This window comes from Lepidochelys olivacea (genome assembly GCF_965140295.1).
Source record: "Lepidochelys olivacea isolate rLepOli2 genome assembly, chromosome: 16".
Taxonomy (NCBI): Eukaryota; Metazoa; Chordata; order Testudines; family Cheloniidae; genus Lepidochelys; species Lepidochelys olivacea.
In genome coordinates, this window is record NC_140426.1 from 20,190,161 (window position 1) to 20,204,323 (window position 14,163).

General features: G+C 46.7%; 1 protein-coding gene across 4 annotated transcripts in view; it reads left to right on the forward strand.

Annotated features, from left to right (window-relative positions):
• RXRA (retinoid X receptor alpha) overlaps positions 1-14,163 on the forward strand; it is a 225,121-nt gene that overhangs the window by 174,201 nt on the left and 36,757 nt on the right. For 3 of the 4 annotated variants that reach the window (XM_084650506.1, XM_084650509.1, XM_084650507.1), the window contains exon 5: positions 9,063-9,119. The exons of the other annotated variant lie outside the window; for it this stretch is intronic. In XM_084650506.1, coding sequence (XP_084506632.1) covers positions 9,063-9,119 — 57 coding nt within the window. The remainder of the gene's footprint in view (positions 1-9,062; positions 9,120-14,163) is intronic. 4 annotated transcript variants of the gene reach the window in all.

Genomic DNA, 14,163 nt, shown 5'->3' on the forward strand with positions numbered 1-14,163 from the left:
TGAACATTCAATAAGCTTCCCACTATAGGACTGTCTTTTCCCTTCTTCTTGCTGCATTTTCCCTAGGGCTTGCAGTATGGTTTGCACATTGCTCCACACTCCCCCCTTCGGTGTTAGCCCACTGAAGCTGAAGGAGTTAAACTGAGGATGAATTTAGGCTGTTGTGACGCATTAAGTTACTTCCGCCTGCAGTTTCAAGACCTCTCTGTGACTCCTTTTCTCCTAGGAATTTCTCAGATAAATCACTGAGTTTATAGAGACCAAACTTTCCCCTTGTTCTATCCTAAAATGACTTAGTCAGAGCCCAGGTCCTGCAGTAACACAGTTGCCATTGACCCATGCCTAATCTCCTCCTCCTTATGCCCTGGCTGTGCATCAACTCCCCGGTGAATTACACACGCTCAGGAAATCCTGGGACGTCCACAGCATGGCCGTCTCCTGTCGATTCATTAAAGTGGCAGCTGGCATGACTCGGGGGTGAGGACCAAAAGGAGTCCAGAGAGAAATAGGGAATTCAGCTTTCCAGCTTGTTGTTCTACAAGAATATAAAAGCAGGCAAATGGCCACATCCTACTGCAAGAGCAAAGTTCAAGAGAGAACAATTATTTATAGCTATAAGTTTAGACTGCAAAATTCTGTCCCTTCAGTTTAATGTGTTTGTTACTTCTGTCCGCCTGATGCTTTGTTCTTCAGACCATGCCATTAAAAATTCTACTACTAATAATCATTCAACTTTAAAGGGACACTATTGTCAGGTTGAAAAATCACATCCACCCCTCCATCTCCTTAACCTGTGCGCCTGTGTTACTTTTAACTATTGATGCAGTTTGTTTATATTCTGCACTTCACTCAACTTTGACGACAATAGATTCATAATTTTCACTTTTGTTTACCGTCAGTTTCACTTGTTGCTTCCCAGTGCTGCAGCATTTGCAGGGGGGATGTTTAAATCCATTTTTTAAAAGGGCTTTTCATTTAAAAAAAAGCATGACCATGTTTCTATTAACTTTAGATTTTGCATAACTTAAAAAAAACCCACACATACAAATTTTGGGTCCAAGTTACAGGACAGAGTTACAATTTAACTTTTTATTTCTCAGCTTTTTTTCATTTCCAGCAATATAAAGCTCTGTCTTTGAAAGAGGCATATTTGGTTCAAAAGCCAAAGAAAAAGGAATCTAAGGCTGAATTAGGTAACTTAGGTCCCCAGTATTTTTTAGGGATACAGACACTACCTGGCCAAAGAGCCCCAAGGTTCCTAACAATATATGTCTAACACCTAACTTCATAAAAAAGGCGGTGGAACGGAAATCCCCAGTAACCTGTCCCTCCCAACGCTCCATAAATAAAACAGCCACCCTCTCACAGAAGGCTAGAGAGGAAACTAAATATTCCTGAGGCTGTGCTTTGAGGATGCCAGCAAAAGACGTTGGCTTACAAGGAGAGGGGGAGTATTGCAAATGGAGAGGGGATGCTGCCCCTGCCGCTGTCTACTCCTACTAATACCCTGGGATGCTCGGTACTTCCAATTCTGCTGGCTCATAGCTGCTGTGAGGGGATGGCCGACATAAAACAAATACTGAATAGAGCTGGACAGTCCAATGGTTGTGGTGCTAGTCTGGGACTCAGTCTGCTTTACCACAAACTTCCTGTGTGACCTTGGGCTAGTTACTCAGTCAGTCCATGCCTCAGTTTTCCCTTCTGTAATATGGGGGCACTCATACCTCACAGGAATGTTGTGAGGATACATACATTGCGAGGCACAGAGATCTCCTGCTGATGGGGCTATGTAAGTACCAAAGATAGGCTGGTAATAGCAATGTCCAGAAAGGATGCTCTTCACCGCTGGTTTGTCTTCTTTTGTCATTTGCTCTCCCAGTGGATCCTTATGTCCACCGTAGAACTATAGTTGAGAGGTTGGGATGGCAGCAGGATAGGATCAGGCAGAATTAGGGAAAGAGGGAGACACGAGAGAGAAAATGTGCATCCCATTGACCATCCATTGACGGCCTTTTGCATGCGTGACGGAGATGGATGTAATCCCTGGCATGAACAGCTCTGGCTAATCCAACGACCCAGATTCCCCAATGCTTTCTGTCCATGTACTTCTCAGTTCTGGCAGCAGAGTACATGCGTGCAGAATTTCTATGGAGACTATTTGTCTTCAGTGACATTTTGGTCCCGGGGGCAGCCCTGCTGAAAGAGTGAGAGAAGCTCTCCCAGACAGGATCAGCAGGGTGGCCTCCCTGATTGTGTGCTGTAGCTTCAGGATTCTGGGGAGAGCTCAAAAAGACAATGGATTGGACAATCGCTTGGACGCCAGTCCTGGGGTGTAACCGAGGCTAGATGCTGAAGTACGGCCATCCTTGCTCACGTTCACAGGGTTAAACTAATTGCCATATGTGAGGTCAGGGAGGGATTTCCCCCCAGCGCACATTGGCAGGGACCTTGCATTTTATCTGCTTCCTCCGGGGAATCATCTCTGTTAGGATTGGGTAGACGATGACCAAACCACCTTGGCCAGACACGGTCGGGTCTGCGCAGGGACGATCCCCACTCCACTTCCCTACCTTTGTGTGTGGTGTTGCTAGCTTTATGCAGACATTACTGAAGGCAAAGAGTGACAGGTCTTCCCCCTCAGCATTCTGTACTGCTCCATAAGCCCTGCCTGGTGGACAGAGCTTATGCCACTTAGCTCACCGTATTGACTGGGTGGACACAGGCAATCAGAAACTTGTTCAGGATGTGTGCAGCTCAGTTGTGTCCAGGAAACAATCTGTAGCGTAGAGGGAACTGACCATTGATGCTTGGCTATCGTCTTGGGTTTGGGAACAAAAGACTCGGGAACTATGAGATCTTACCAAAGCTGGGAAAGCTCTCTTCTGAACTTGAGTGTTTGGGTGTAGTATTAACCTCTGGGCTCTTTACCACCTGAAACTCTGCTCCAGGTCCCTTAACAACGGCTCCGGCTCGTACATTCTCACAGGGGTGTCGGCAAGCAAACATACTGCAGCTGCTGGAAAACAGTCCCTCCACACAATGGCTGGTGGACTTCTTGGAGGTGCGTGGGCAGTTGTGTTACTTTGATCTGCGAATACCAGAGGACAGTGGCCTGATTGTCATGAGTGCTGATCAGTGATAAATTGAAGTCCCCCCTGGAACAGGAAGCTGTTTGTCAAGAGCTCTCAAAGGCATTTCTTAAAGCATGTGGGCATCTGTGTTAAAAACAGGGACTGAGGAACAGCTTTGCTAGGCCCATCTCTTGCATCATTTAAAACTGGACCAGATCATGTATTGGTGAATATACTCCTGGGGGGAAAAATCCCAGCAGGCCTTTTCCATCAATGAGCGCTAGGATTCTTTGATCACTAATCAGGTGTGTCCTCTCCACTCAATAGTCGCACCTCCATGACGGCCATGTGCTATTAAAAAAAAAAGCATCTTGCAAAATAGGGCAGATTGATGGGGTAGTGGGAAAAGACTTTTTACAAACAAAGATCCAGGGCACGTGTCAGCTCAACTTTGGCATCTGCAGCTATTGCACCTCTCTGGGGTATTTCCAAGCAGTTGGTAATGGCTCTGATGCTAATACAGCCTGAAAGTGGGAATTGGGCTAAAAAATATGAGAGATTGAGAGAGGAGGAGGAGCAATGTGGATGTAGAAGAAATGCACCACGGAGCGGAGATATGGTTTAAGTAACAAGAAGGGCATCCCTTCCCCTGTACCCCTGCACAGGGCGGCTCATTGGAAAGTGAGTAACTCCGGTTCATATACCATGCACGCACCAGAGTGCAGCACGTGGCTTTGTTCCCAGCTAGGAAAGCAACAGCAATAATGTGTTCGAGTGGGATCGGAAACTAGCTCAAGACAGTGACACAAGTGGTCAGAAGAGATAGCATGAAACAGAAGGGCTTGAAAAGAAGAGAAAGGAAAGGCCAAGGAACGTGAAGGGGAAGAACCAGGTTAAAATCCCCATTGTTAATTAAACAGTGGGTATGATAATACTTTATGCAGCAACTGGACTGCTGTCCCGCACCACCATAATCTATTCTGAATCTCGGAATAGCATTTCTCAGAAGTACTCTCTTCCCCTCTGGGCGGGGACCTTGGCCCAGATCCTTGAGCATAATTAGGTTCCTAACTGCCACTGAAATTAGAGTGTCCTTGTGATTGTATTTGTCTGTATTTGCAAAAAGAAAAGGAGGACTTGTGGCCCCTTAGAGACTAACCAATTTATTTGAGCATGAGCTTTTGCTGTAGCTCACGAAAGCTTATGCTCAAATAAATTGGTTAGTCTCTAAGGTGCCACAAGTCCTCCTTTTCTTCTTGTGATTGTAGATATCTCTGAAGCTCCATGCACAGCTAAATAAATAAAAAGCGCTACATAAATAAAAAGATTTCCCTCTGACCTGGTGTACAGTAGGTCTGTTTCGGAATAGATTGCGCTTCATTACCACAGGAAAATTCTCTCCATCCGTCTGTCCATCTATCTATCTTTTCACACCCTGCCCATCACATACTGGGATTGAGTGCTGGGTCCAATGAAAAGCTTCAATTCCATTACATTAGTTTCCGGTGAGAGCAACATGCACCGTGAGAAAATGGCATCACCCCATCCAAGTTATTATTCCTGTAAGTACACATTTTCGTCTTGGAAAAACGTGCTTATCTGTATTAGTGCAGGGTAAGTGGTCATTAGAAGCTGCCACAGCCTGTTGCTTTTCCTGAATAAACAAACAAATGCTGTAATATTAGCACGAATGGAGGCTCTCAAAATGCTTCATTCTGGCAACTCTGCTGGTGGGAAATCCAGTCTCCTTTTGTCCCCATTGCTGCCCTCATTAAAATTCTTCTTGGACACAAAAGCACTTTGGGATGTTGAATCTGGCTGTGCAAATGGCAGGTGGCTTTGACGCGGCGCCCAGGGACATGGATGCAAAGTCCACGTGTTGGAACAGAACGTCATGCACATTGCTGTTTGACGGTGCCACATTTGTGAGAGACCTTAAAGGTACAGGTCACTGGGGAGCGTAAGCAGGAGGGGATTAGATCTTCTAGCTCCTGCTTGGAAGTGGCTTTGCCTGTTACATCTTCCTCCCTGCCAACCTCCTCCCCAGAAACTGAAATGGACAGAAAGGCTGTGCAGGAAAGATGAACGTAGTTGCACGGCAAAGCTTCTCATGGAGTCAGGAAAAGCAGCCAAGATCGAGCCCAATGTAGCCTGAATTCTCAAGCAAGATTGTTGGTACCAAAGGGTAGGTTACACAAACTGGGGAGCAGTCTTAGGCATGACCAAAGCAGATGGTTCTTAGGGTACCCCATCCAAAGGGGTATTGAATCGGCACTGCAGTCCCCATGGAAACTTGCAGACAAGTCAGTCGTAAATCACCGCTCTCCAGCATCACAGACCCTCCCTGTTGTCCTTCTCCATTCCAGCAGCATGTCACCTGTTGCTCAATCATGTGTCATTGGGTCTCTGACAGACCCCAGGACCTTTTGCTCTCAGCTCTCGGGGCACAACTGCAGCTGATGCAGTTGAGGGGGCAGGTGTTGGGTCCTGGGCTGCATTTTGGCATCTCCATGCATCTGAAGAAGTGGGTTTTCTACCCATGGAAGCTTATGCCCAAATAAATCTGTTAATCTTTAAGGTGCCAGCAGACTCCTCATTATTTTGGCCTAGAGGCACCTGTCAGATCTCACTGAGCAGAAAAAGGACAGTCCTTTCAGAGGACGGGTTAATACAGTTGAGAGACTAGGTGAGTTACTGAGCTGGTTGCTTAGCGCACGCCCCCATTAAAGAGCACCAGGCACTGATGGGTCTGATGATGACAACCGTTAAGGTTCCATCTCAGAGTACTGACTAAGGAGGGGACTTCTCTGGGAATTGGTTATCCAGCCCCTTCCCAGCTCAGAGGGCAAGGCACAGGCAGAGAGACAGATATAAGAGTGGCATGACCTCACTCCACTGGCAGAGCACCTTATATCCTAGTGGTTTAGGCATCTTCAGTCCCAACCCCAGAAGATACCTCAGCTCTTTAGAAGACACCTCAGCTCTTTGTAATATTGCTAAAGAAAAGTGCTAAAAAAATCACGAGTCAGGCTCCACAAATGCGGAGATTGGGGTTAAAAATCATGATTGTTAGTAATACTACCTTTGGAGCTCTGGTCATTCACTTTTTAGTTTTTGCGCCTGTAAGGATCACATTTTCAAGCTTTTCTCTGCAACCATGTGGGCTAAAATCTTCCTTTTCTTTTTTACTGGGAGCTGAGATTCTGGTGTATTCACACGACTCCAGGAGCTGGGGCTTTAAGTATCATGAGACTCATTATAAAATCACAAGCTTTGGTGACGCGGCAGTAGTAACCAATATTTTCCCTTTCCTAGTTAAAGCTCTAATTGCCAACCTCTTGTTCTTTTCCAGCAGCTGGTGGATTTATTACTCATCCACACCCTCATGGTGGTAGCTCATCTTCACATGCTCTAAAAGATAGTGTCTTGTTATTAATTTCACTCTGCAAGGATAAAATATCTACCTATTAAAGTGATCAGGCAAAGTATTGGTGGGGGGTGTATTTTTTTCCTGAATCTTCTTAGAGGCCACCTTTTATTCTGTTTCCTTGCTTCTCACTGGCTGCTTAAGAACAAAACCAGACCAAATCACAGGGGCTAAAGGGATGCTGCGAAAAATACTCTGTAAAGAACTTGGCAGACTTTGTACTTATAGGTCAGAGGGAATCTCATAAAAAGTTCTCTCGTGTCTCATGACTAGCGCTTTGTGGAGGATGGAAGTTCTATTTCACAAAGGATTTTGAGATTTCCAAATCTGATATCATTCCAAATTGGAGCAAAAACTGAATATTTCCATATTCTCCGCAAAAAAAATTCTGAGAATAAATATTGTTTCCGGTTGATTGAAACATTTCATGTTGATTTTGACTTTTAATTATTTTTTTAAAGTCTTTTCAAAATGAAAAATCAAAAGATTTTGTCCCCAAAATGTTGCAATGGGCTATTTTGACTGTGTTGGAACTTCCCCTTCCTCCCCCATTTTTCTTCTTAAATGAAAATTCTGACAAAATTAACCTGATTTTGTGAACAGAACTGCATATTCCAGTGGAATATGGTTCCACTGAAGTTTCTCCAGCCCGCTTTATTAATGACAGTTACTTTGTTATGTACCACTCTGGGGTAGAACTTTGACTTTGAATAAAAAATCATTTAATAAATATATTGGAATCAAATCACAGGTTTGTCCTAATAAGAGATGGAAAAGGCCCACTATATCAACAAAGCCAGGATAACATAACACAAGAACTAGGGGTCACCAAATGAAATTAATAGGCAGCAGGTTTAAAACAAACAAAAGGAAGTATTTTTTCACACAATACACAGTCAACCTGTGGAACTCCTTGCCAGAGGATGTTGTGAAGGCCAAGACCATAACAGGGTTCAAAAAAGAACTAGATAAATTTGTGGAGGATAGTTCCATCCATGGCTGTTAGCCAGGTTGGGCAGGTATGGTGTTCCTAGCCTCTGTTTGCCAGAAGGTGGGAATGGGTGACAGGGGATGGATCACTTGATGATTACCTGTTCTTTTAATTCTCTCTGGGGCACCTAGCATTGGCCACTGTTGGAAGACAGGATACTGGGCTAGATGGACCTTTGGTCTGACCCAATATGGCCATTCTTATGTTTTTATGATACAGTGTCCTCTGACAGAGGGATATTAAAACTGAAAGAATTCCCAGTTCTCAGTCACGCATCTGATTCACAGGACATCAATGTACTCAAAAGTCTGCTGCTGATGCTGTGTAATAAGAGGCTCCTTTCATGAGATGAGGTTCCTGATCTTAAGGGACGTGAAACAGGGTATCTGCTGATTCCAGACCCAGCTTGGCTGGTTGAATCCTTCCCCGCTCTGATCAGCAGTAGCTTTGTGCAGAGGGGAAAGGGCAATGTTCTGCAGCCCCTTGCTCATAATTACTGTTTTTATTACAGTAAAGGCTAGACGGGCCAACTGAGATCAGATTCCGACGGGATAGACACACAGCACTGGATAGTCTTTGACACTGAGAAGTTACGATCTAAACATGAAAGACAGACTAGACAGAGGGGGAAGTCGAGGACCAGAAATTGTGGCCAATTTCACACAGCAGGTCAGAGTCCAGAACAGAACCCAGGTTTCATGAATTCCAGGCCAGCGCCCAATCCACACTGTCTTGTCTTTCACCTCTCACATGTGATGTAGGGGAGAGAGGCTCAAAACTAGCCCCTCTGGCACTGAGAATTCTTTTTCCAGTTTGCCATGCAGTATTGTTGCAATTCCCCACACGATTCCCGTTCCAGTTGTGCTGACATAGTCACATGCTGCTGCGCCGTGGTGTTCCTTTGGGATGTTGGGTTGTCGCCACTGTACCCTGAAAAACCACGAAGGATTGCTCTGGGTCATCCAGGGTGTGAGCTGGATGTGCTGTGTACAGTAGAAGGGCCCGAAATGCAATGTCTGTATCAGAATCCACACCCTCCCCAGGTTCAGGGGGTTCACCTCTAAGGTTGGTTTCAGCCCCATCATAGAGACAGGACTAGCCACGAAGTCTGGAGCTGGTATCAGTAGTGTTCTGACCCGGAGTTTTGGTTCCCACATTATTCCTTTATCAAGATGTACAGAAGTTGCACAGTCTGCTGAGACAGGCATCCTGCAGCTGCATTGAGAAAATACTAAGAAGTGCTAGGATCCAGGCCACCCATGCCCTTTGCCTCCTTGAGAGAGTCACATTCCTAGGAGAGAGGACAGTAGGGTTATAATCTCATGAGGCCTTCCCTACACAACTAACACACTTTGAGAGAGCCGTCCCTTAACGTCATTGTATAGTGTCCTGTGGAGGGAACACTCTCCCACCCCTTGTAGAGAGGGACCCCTTTTTGAAATGACAAAACCAAGCCAAAATCTTTGCAACTATGTGTAAATAAAGGAAAGACGAAACCAGCATAAAACAAGAAAAAAGCAGCGACCACCAAACGATATAATGATTTTTGTTTCTAAATTTTATTCTGTTACAGGGATGGAGCACCATCCATCCCGGCCCACAAGACTTCTGGGAAGCCAAGAAGAACAAGGTATTCCCATTTCAATATTACCAGACAAGCTGCCATGCAGCTACCAAGTTTATATATCTATATATCTAGAGTTAAAACAGCCACCGCCAAAATCTAATTGCAAACTGCTCCATGTACTCTGTCAGCAGCAGTGCCTTTTCCCCTGTGACTAGCCCCTAGGCCAGGCGGGAGTAGGGAACAGATTCAGCAACAGTGTCCCAAGTCTACATGACTAGGGCTTCCCTGACAACCACTAAAGAACTTGTCCCTGGCACCCTTCTCCCAGATTGCATGATAATAAGCAGTCCATCTGCTTGACTCCCAAAACTAGCAGATCCATCTGTATCCTCAGCTTTCCCTCCCAGCTACCTCCTAGTCCCCCCCAGTTCAACCCACCCCATTGTGTTCTCTGCACGTAAAAAAACAAATGGATCCCCCCCTCTTTCCAAACACACACGTTTCGTTTAGAACATCTCTCTCCTGTGGACAAGGGTCAGCTCTGGTTAGGTTTCTCCAGGCACGTGGGGGAGGGGGAAGGATTCTCGCCCATGGCTGAATAGCGGCAGATGAACATACTGTAGAGATCTCTGCTGGAAAGAGCTTGGGGTTCCAGGATGGAGAGGGAAAAGGAGGCAAGGAAGAGCTGGTGGAGTAGAGGTGTCTGCATTAAGGAAGCCTGGGCCTGAAGGGTTAAACCCAGTCCCTTCATCAGGTTTGCTTGCTCCTTGCAAAGTGCAAATTCTGTTTCTCCCTCTCTCTACCTCTCACCTTCTCCTTGAACTTCTGAAGCATAGGCATATTACCTCACGCACTTGGTCTCTCTAATATCCTGGGACCCACCTGGCTGCAGCAACACTGCACGCTTGTGTAACTAGTCATCATTTTATAGCTGTAATTTGTCTTCGCCAGGGCACATCTAGAGATGCCGAATCCTCTTTATTGTCAGTGATGATCATTTTTGTCTTAAAAAACAAGCACTAAAACCTACAAAAAGCGCAGATCTCTGTGGCAGGGTCTAAAAGTCGTCCTCCGTCCGGCGGCTGTTGGCAGCCTGCATGAGACGCATTTGTGGGCCTCAGCGTAGAGCCTACGCATCACAAATATCCTGGCTGCTAGTAGCTTAGCCGTTGGCAGTCTCAGCTGAGAAGCTACAGTATGAATGGGCCATGGAGGCAGAGCTCATCTCCCATCCGCAGAGGTCCGGACTGAGACGATATTGGGAAGTCTGCACTGCCCATTAGGGTGGATAAACTGAGGACTTTGGCTGACAGGAGTGTTGATCCAGCCCCTGGCATTCCAGTCTCTTGTCCATGCCTGCGTCCAAGCAGGGATCCTCTGGGAAGCATCCACTGAGTCCTTGGCCTCCTTGCAACAGCAGCCGTTGTCTGGGGTTTTTTTGCTCGGTGTTGCCTTCTGGTTCCTTCCTTTGACCCTGCCTTCCGTTGCCGTTTGGTCATTCTTTATGCTGATATCTGGTTTCTGTGGCCCCACCCGCAATTGAGGGGGCGGCCTTTCGTTTTGGTAGACTCCGCCCACCAAGCCCAGTCACCAGATAGGCCGGCACCTTGCATCTGCACTACGTTCATACACAAAAGGTCGGAGGGGCTTAGGCTCTGCTCCACACAGAACATCACTCAAGGAGCTGCCGGGTACTTGCTGCTCTGTCATCTCCCTGCTGTGACCTATATGCAGCAGACACCCCAAGCATGTTCTCAACACTAGTTAAAAATGCATCCGTGAGAGGAAAACAGCAATACCCCTTGTCTGTCTGCAAATAGCAGCCCATTGCCTGGTCTCTCCTCTGGACATTCAGAACAGTGATGGTATGAAGAGCGTCCTTTGGGTCACTGGGGCACTAGTGCCCATGTTTAATCAGTTCCGTTTCCTTCACACTGCGTACAAGTCTCCTTTGATTGGTTCTGTTTGTTTGTTTGTTTTTGTTGGCAATGCTGACCTAAAAAAAAATGGACCCTGTGGCATTTCTAATGAGCGTGCTTAACTGATTTCCATACTCGGGGCTCGGGGATATCACTTGCTAACACGTGCTCAGACAGGCCACGTGGGGCTTTAACATCCAGTGCTGAATCAATAGGGAATAGCTCTCCAGTCGATAACACAGCTTGGGAGGATGAGCTAATTATTCCGTGTGCAGCAGAGCGGTCCGGTCACTGCTTCATAGCTCAGCGCACATCTGCCTTTCACCCATGGTGGGGCACTGCAAGGTTCCAGAGCTGCGGGACTGCTCCTTAGGAGCATGCCCTGAGCCCAGCACAGAGCCTGAGAGGCCAGGCAGTGTTGCAGGATGGAGGAAAGTGAGAGGAATTGCCTCACTCACTTGCAGGGCAAGGAGTGACTGCAGCATCTGCTGCAGCTCTGAAGCCAGCTATGTCGGGGAGAGCATGGGGAGAGCTGCATGGCAGCAGATCCCACCACCAACTATGCCCTGCCCCCTGCAATGACTGCATGCTGTCATACAAGGCAGGGGCTTGCAGGGAGCATTGTTCTGTGACACGCACAGCTCCTCTCTGCAGGAGTGCTCCACGGATTCTGCTAGAATGCTTTTGTGGCCACAGGGATGGGGCTGGAATGGTTGTTAAGGGGCTGTCCAATTTGAGCTTCAGCCCACTGCTGTGGCTGCCGCCACTGTCTCCATGAAGTGCTGATGCTTTGAGGCCTTACAAGAAAGTTGGCTTCCCAGTCTGGGGCACAGGAGCAGCTTCTGCTGCAGAGATCCCTCATTCGGAAGTGTGATGTTGTAAAACTAACAGCTGCAGGTGGTGCATTGAACTGGGAGGGAGGTACATGTGCTGTGATTTGATTGTTTCGTTTTTTGGAGTGCCCCAGCGATGGGAGCGAACGTGCACCTGGAGGGGAGAACCCAGGCCATGTATCAATCTGGTTACGTGGAAAACCTTGCCTCATGTTTAGGATGGCATGGCTTCTGCTTCATTCTGTCCGCCCCTCAGGGGTGCAAATGTGCATGAGATGTGAAATCCAGCGTGGACACACAATCCCAAACCTTTCCAGAGCAATCGCTGCTTTCGCAGTCATCTTTGGAAACCATTCAGGCTCCAACCCCCACTTTGTGTTTGCATATCCCATCGCTTCAGCATGCGGTGTGTCCCTGGGGGACGCTTGCATGAAAACAGGGGGGGTAAATTCACTGATACGTTCCATCTGCTTTGCACTGCCCCGCTGACAGGACCCATCCGCAAACTCGGCTTTAGTGGCTGATGAAACCAAGTTGACAGCTGTTTTGCATCACTTGAGTGTACCAATGAAGGTGGCCTCAAATCTCCCTTTCTAAAGAGCTCACCTGCTGCTCTGGCCTAGTTCTGTATGATCTGGCCTCCCTCCGCACTACTGCTCTGTCTAGTCTCCTGAGTGATCTCCCTTAGTGAGGTACCCCCTTCCTGAAGTGCCCCCACAATCAGAATGTTTTCCTGAATGTCTAAGATAAGTTTTCACTTTCCTGGTTTCAGGCCCGTGACCTCCTTGTTAAATGATCTAATCCCATTCTTGTATGTTACCGCCTCTTCCCCCCGCAGGTTCAGCATGTCTCAAACCTGTGGCATCACGGTTCTGCATTCTGTGGCCCATCAGAATTCATGGTGACAGGGGAAAGAGAAATCTCCTATAAATCCAAACATTTACCCACAAGACTTGTTACTCAATTGCCTAGTAGCATAGACAATGTAATGGTTAAAAAACAAAGTGTTGGAAGTGAATCCAGATGCGTGTTATTCTAGCCCTGGGCTTCTCTTGAGTAGAGACTGTTCATTGGGCAGAACTTTCTGATATGGGCAAGAATCCACTAAAGACTGGAATGAGACTGTTGTGCTAGTTTTCCTTTGTGACTTCGTCCAGATTTGCACCCACATGCGTGATGCGTTTCATCCTCGCTGCGGAGGGAGGTAGAATTCGGTGATGATGGAAAATCGTAGCTATCGCTTTTCATTGTTGTCAGACCTTTAGTTTTCATGTGGTTGGTAAGAGGAGCGGATGGAAGGAAGAGCTTACAAGCGATGGTGTGTGTGTGTGTGTGTGTGTGTGTGAGAAGCTGTGGTTGGAAAGGAGAGAGGAGGAGGTACCCATGTCAGAAGAGGTGGGGGAAAACCATATTCTGATATCGGGGAACTCCCTCTCTTTAAAACAGACCACAAAACAGATTATGCTACCCCGTCACGCCTTGTGACCCTGGAAGCTCTGAACCGGCAAATAAGCAAGTTTCCTCACTGGGAATTTAATGCATGGTTTCTGTTTTCATTTTGGACCGGGGGCATTTGATGACAACGTGCTACCTGCTTCTGCTAACCAGGTTCTGCTGGGCCAGAGCAAGCCTGCCTCAAGGGTTTAGACTTGGGTTGAGCAGAATTGAGAGTCGGCTTTCCACCAGCCATAAGCACAGACTGCCTGTGGAACAAACTTTTTGGTGTAGTGCTTTTCAGCAGTGATCCGTAATAACAACAATACTTATATAATCTCTCCCTCTCTCTGGCTTCTCTGTGTCTGTTCCATCTGTTGTCTATCATTTATATCATCAGCCAGATTCACTTTCTTCACTAGCAAAGTCTATTCAGGTGTCTCTCTGTCCCATCATGTTCTGTAAGATCTGCTCTCTCCATACCCGCATACAGCTTCTCATACCTGAGGGCATTTCAGTGGGTTTCCTTTGGGTCAGGATTCATAAATCTAAGGTCAGAAGGGACCACTGTGATCATCCAGTCAGACCTCTTGAGGTCATAGAAAGTCACCCAGTGACTCTTTCATTGGGCCCAATAACCTGTGGTTGAACTAGTGTGTTTATTTTAGAATGACTTCCACTCAATGTAAAAACTCCTGATGAGGGAGAATTTACCCTGTTCCCTTGGTAATTGTTACTTTCAGAGCAAGGACTTGTTGTCTGCACTCTTTCTTCGGAACTCGCTGCTATTGTATATTAGATCTTTGTAGCTTAAGTCATTGTTAAAATCCCATTTGCTCAGGGCTGCCTCTGTTGTAAGTTTTTAAATTGGGTTTTTGGCTTGCTCAGCGTCATTTGTAGCCAATTTATCTCCTGTAACAT